The sequence below is a fragment of the Rhagoletis zephyria genome, unplaced genomic scaffold, assembly GCF_001687245.7.
Source record: "Rhagoletis zephyria isolate East Lansing unplaced genomic scaffold, Rhagoletis_zephyria_1.1 Rzeph_scaffold_09515, whole genome shotgun sequence".
NCBI lineage: Eukaryota > Metazoa > Arthropoda > Insecta > Diptera > Tephritidae > Rhagoletis > Rhagoletis zephyria.
This window is the reverse complement of record NW_016166593.1, coordinates 5,098-10,638: the sequence shown is the minus strand read 5'-3', so window position 1 is coordinate 10,638 and position 5,541 is coordinate 5,098. Positions and strand designations below refer to the sequence as shown.

The 5,541-nt window shown below is 37.2% G+C and overlaps 1 protein-coding gene across 1 annotated transcript in view; it reads right to left on the bottom strand.

The window, feature by feature from the left end:
* LOC108375840 (meckelin) overlaps window positions 1-5,541 on the bottom strand; it is a 17,764-nt gene that overhangs the window by 8,105 nt on the left and 4,118 nt on the right. Inside the window, exons 2-4 of the mRNA XM_017631985.1 lie at window positions 1,251-1,777; window positions 935-1,072; window positions 539-877 (exon numbers count right to left, since the gene is read on the bottom strand). Coding sequence (XP_017487474.1) covers window positions 539-877; window positions 935-1,072; window positions 1,251-1,777 — 1,004 coding nt within the window. The remainder of the gene's footprint in view (window positions 1-538; window positions 878-934; window positions 1,073-1,250; window positions 1,778-5,541) is intronic.

The following is a 5,541-nucleotide window of genomic DNA, read 5'->3' as shown; positions in this document are numbered from 1 at the left end:
CCTAATTTAACGGTTCTTTATGACTCAATTTTGAAAAACAAGGTAATTAGAGGGTCAAACATTTCACAAAAGCGTTAGGCAGACAAATTTTCTAGGGATCATCGAAAACACAAATCTTCTGGGGATTAAGGGAGAAGAGTAGATCCATAATGTTCCATGAAAAGTTTTAGCATTTTTGACCAACNCAAACTGGAACAACTTCTTTTTGCGTTTACCTTCAGATTCGGCAGAAAACTGACAGAAGCACATCCTAGGAAGGGGTGGACATTCACAGAGGATTTGCATAGTGGTTTTTCATCTCATGCACACCTTATCATGAGTAAGGACCATAATTCAGTTAAGGACTGTTCACCTGAGGAGAAAAAACGCTGACCACCTTTGTTTTCAAGTACACTGTGCAAAAAACCGTCAGTTTAACAACCTTATTTTGAAAGTACTAATTTCAATTTTATACAAAACTTATTGTGAGCCGTACTTAGACAATACCTAGTCATAGCGTTAGTTTCCATTTAGAAAATATCATTAGGCAAATACTTACCATATTATCAGCGTAAATGTCCTCAATCAAAATAGGTAGAGTTTGTAGTTTAGTCTTCACAGCCCCTTGTATTGTTGTACTGGAAACATTTAAAAATACGCTGAGAAAGTAATCGTTCCCGTAAATTCGAGCTAAGTCGATCAGGTTCTCCACTGTCAATCTGCATTGAATTGGTTTGGTATAATGTGCGAATTGTACATCCTGTAGCGTATTCCAGTCGGTCGAATCGCTTACTGCATGCATTTGACATAAATTCACATGGCTCATTTTAAATTCACCCCAACGGCGCAAAGTGCCGTCCAAAGCATAAACGGTGCTAAACAATTGCAACCGTTTGAACTGAAAGGAAAGTATTTCCTGTAAAAATACCACACTGGGGGAAAATAAGATACTCACTGCGCCTTTGCCAGTACCAGTGGGAAAAGGTTCCGTTAACATTTTAGCCGTACTTTTGCCCTTTTTATAGAAGAGCGGCGGCTTTGTCGCTTGTAAGTGCTCATCCATGCTGGCATATTTGATAGCAACATCTGAAACCTGAGAAAGCAGAAATGCGCTGCACGGTGAGTTCTTATCGGCGGAGAAATGGGACAGTACGCAGAGATTTGCCAGCTGGTTGCATNGCCGTACTTTTGCCCTTTTTATAGAAGAGCGGCGGCTTTGTCGCTTGTAAATGCTCATCCATGCTGGCATATTTGATAGCAACATCTGAAACCTGAGAAAGCAGAAATGCGCTGCAGGGTGAGTTCTTATCGGCGGAGAAATGGGACAGTACGCAGAGATTTGCCAGCTGGTTGCATGCAGTAGCGTTTCGCAATGTTAAGCAGAAAAAAGCCACGTACTTTAGGTCACCAAAGTGGACAGCGCTGGCGCTGATTGATTGCCAAAATGAGTTGTACTTCAAATATGGCTTGAGTAGTGGATTACCAATACAATAGTCCAAGTAGCGAAAGTTGTATTCCAAATCGCAAGTGTTACAAATACCATGCGGATGAAAACTGGCAGGCGTTATTCGTATTGGTCTTGTTGTCGCTACAGACCTTGTTATGTAGTCCTTGGTGGGTTGCGTAAAATTAATTAATTTAAATTCGCATTGTGTTTTGCTCGAATTTGCTAGTACGACTTGACAATCACTGTCAATTGACGGATCGCCTAAACATTTTTCTGCGCAGATAGGACTCCTATTGTGTGTATCGTAAAGCGCAACAGTCACATAGTTGGATGCACACTCGCAAGAAAATTCTGTAAATAGAGAATATTTTAAGATGTGATGTACACAAAAAAGATTGGTGTTATTTAAGTTATGACTAGTTCGCAGGAGAACNGCCTAAACATTTTTCTGCGCAGATAGGACTCCTATTGTGTGTATCGTAAAGCGCAACAGTCACATAGTTGGATGCACACTCGCAAGAAAATTCTGTAAATAGAGAATATTTTAAGATGTGATGTATGTACAAAAAAGATTGGTGTTATTTAAGTTATGACTAGTTCGCAGGAGAATAGCACCCGTTAACAACTAAGAGATTTAGGTCAAATGGTAACTAAGGAAAATATTAAATTATAAATTTTTTTCAATAACTAAAATTCATAAGGGAGGTAGTCATTTCCGGATACCAAATGAAACAAATTTGGCCAAGAGTCAAGAAGTTTAACTTTATAAGTTATTATTAGTTTTTAGTACATTCCGATCACAAATGTATCTAAAATCTAGTTTTTGCGAAAAAGTATATATATGGGAGGTAGTCATGTCCTTGCACCGAACAAAACGAAATTTGCCACAGAGCTTAACAATATACATAATTTCACAGACAGTTACCAATTTTTGCTTTATTCTCTTTATAATTGTGGCTAAAATTTAACCTTTAAAATTAAGGATGTATTAGATTTTGCTAAAACTTCGAATTTTTCTTAATTTACAAATTCTGAACCAGCACATCAAATTTAATTTTTCGACGATAACTTCCCTACTTTTGCCGATTCACTGTATGGGACGAAGCACTGTGCAGCGGCCGCCGACTTTGTTTAATATGTGCCTAAATATGTAAAAATAAATGTGATTTTTATACCCGAGTGCACTTGTGCACAACGGTATTATGACTTTGTTCACATAACGGTTGTTTGTAACAGCCAAAACGAATCGAGATAGATATACATAGATAAATGTTTACATAAATGATCAGAATGAAAAAATAAATTAATGAAAAAATAATTAAGCGGTGACCAGAGGCATAACTATAGGGTGACATGGCTGGCAAAATGCCACCGGCCCCCAATCCGAGAAGGCCCCGGATCAAGAGACCGCGAGCTCAGAAATATCCTAACATTTTTAACAATAACAATGCTAGGCTCGTTGCGACTCTTACTGGGCATTGGCCGATTGGTACCCACGCGAGAAGGCTGGGAATCGCCTACAACGGCTTCTGTAGAAGCTGCAGAGATGAGAACGAGCAGGAAACAGTAGAACACCTGCTTTGCAAATGCCCAGCTCTAATGAGGAGCAGAAATACCATGCCAGGAGCATATGAGTTCACATCGTTACGAGAGCTATCTGATATAAGTCTCCACAACATACTCAACTTCATCAACCACGCCGGCTCGTTCTAACATACTCATTCGAGGTACATATATGGTATCAAAATGCCACGTAGCTGCTACTTGGGCGTAATAGTTTTCCCGCCACCATTCTAACCTAACCTAACCTAACAATAACAAAAACAAAATTAAAATCAATTAAAGTGAGGCACAACTAAAGATCATATGAGCATTTCCACAGAATGGTCAACCAGGACCAAGAAGTACAATGAACAATCAGTTGTATGTTAGCTATAAGTTATAGTGGATCGATTTTGACGGTTCCGACAAATGACTTATACATTATAAAGATATACTCGCTTATGAAATTTCACTCGGATATCTTGAAAACTGAGGGACTCAGCCTGATCGACTCAGCTCGACGTTCTGTTCATTTTGGCAACATTTATGTGGGTATATATCTTCTTCTTCTGGTACTAACAAACATTGTTCATGAAAGGTATAAAAAATGTTGTTAAACTCGTACGTTCGCGACCGGCACTTAACCTTATAAATAAAAAACTAATAGAGGTATATCAAGGCGCAATTATTTAGGAGGAAGTACACTTTAGTTCAATTTAATATAAAATTAATCGCTTTAGAATATTCTGTTCCATTTCGCAGTTTCTTGCATTTTTCAATTTGCTGCCAAAAGCGACTTGCATTATTATTCGTACGCTCACGACTTTTTGATGGGAGAGTCCCATTCAAAGATATTGCCACAGGGCTCAGATGATATAGTTACGCCACTGGCAGTGACTGTCTATCCGTCCGTCCATCTGTTCACACTATAAATCGAGTAAAAACTCAGATATCTTAACGAAACTTAGTACGGGAAAAATCGGACAATAGCTACGCCTACCTCCCATTAAATGTTAGTTTTCAGAAATACAAAAATTGCGATATTTTAGTAACTACTGAAGCTTATTCACTCAAAATTTATACTTACAATGATTTTTAGACAAAAATAAGAATATTACAAAATTTTTGAAAATGGGCATTGCCACACCCACTTATGATTACATGTGTGTAGCTTGGTAACCGCTCCACCAATTCCTCCCAAACTTGGCACAGTTGCTGGCCTTGGTACAACATACCAAATGGAAATAATCACGCCCACATCCCATATAACGGTAATATAGAGAAATACGAAATCTTCGATAACTCAGTCAATACTGAAGCTAATTTATTCAATATTGATGTTTGCAATATTGTTCTTTAGCAAAAAAAATACGTTTGTGATAAAATTTAATACACGAATACACAAAGGTTTTTTATTTCTGTGTTTTTATGCAAAAATAGATCTTGCAGCAATTTTTTGCTAGTTTAGAGAATCGTTACTAGTCCTAGCCACATTAGAATCCGGAATTCGGATAGCTGGTGGGCCTGGAAGTTCACCGATCTTTACCGTCTCTCAGATTAATGTCTTTTTAGGTTAATCCAAGTTACAAATACCGAATTTCATTGAAATCGGATAACATTAACTATATCCGCCCCCTTTAATTAAATTCTCCTTGTTTTCCTTTCTCGAAATAATGTCGCATTTATTCTGCCCTGCGCCAGGGCTGTCAAATTTTCGTGTTCTTTTCTCAGCATCTTCACATGCATATTGCGTGCTCTTTCTTTGAAATGTTGCACTTTGAAAATAGTTGTATTTTTTTACCCACTTTCCAGTAAGATCCAGTAAAAATTGTTACGAATTTTCATGCTTTAGCGTTTTCGAAAGCGAAAACTTGCAAAGTAGGGGACATTGAGTGAGCGAAAATGACAGCTGAAGTTGCAAGTTTTTACTGGATAAATTTTAACTTGTAACCAGGGACCGCAACGGTTATAACTTTTATTATAAAAATCACTTTTTAATCGTTATAAACTGATTTATTTGTACGCGGTAATCTCGAAAACTACTGAGCGGATTTTGACGGGATTTTCTCTAATATACTCTGTATCGACAGCAGAGGGATCTTTTTTTACTTAGAATTTTAATAGGGTTGCCACCTGTCTAAAAATCTATAAGATCCGCACCGTTCGTTGGATTACAAAGGATGAGGTGTCAAATGAAAGGGATTGACCTCCAGAAAAGCACTAATATTTTTTTTTAATAGCGTTGCCACCTGTTAATAAAATTACTATATTCAATCATAATAAGCGTACACTCAGAAAAAAGCATTTCCTTAAAACAAGAAAACAGTATCCTTATTTTCGAGTTACTGTTTTTTCGTTAATATTACGAAAAATTTACTCAATCTCAGAAATTTTTCCTTAATTTAAAAATAGGGCGTCATAAATTTGAAGAAGTAAATTTAGTCAACATAGGTAATAATTTCCTCAATATATGTAATAATTTCCTTAAATAATTTTGAATTTTGTCAGTGCTGTTTAGACAAAGTTAATTGCTTTGCTGGCAAATGTCGGCTTTGGCGTCGCGTGAAGACTAC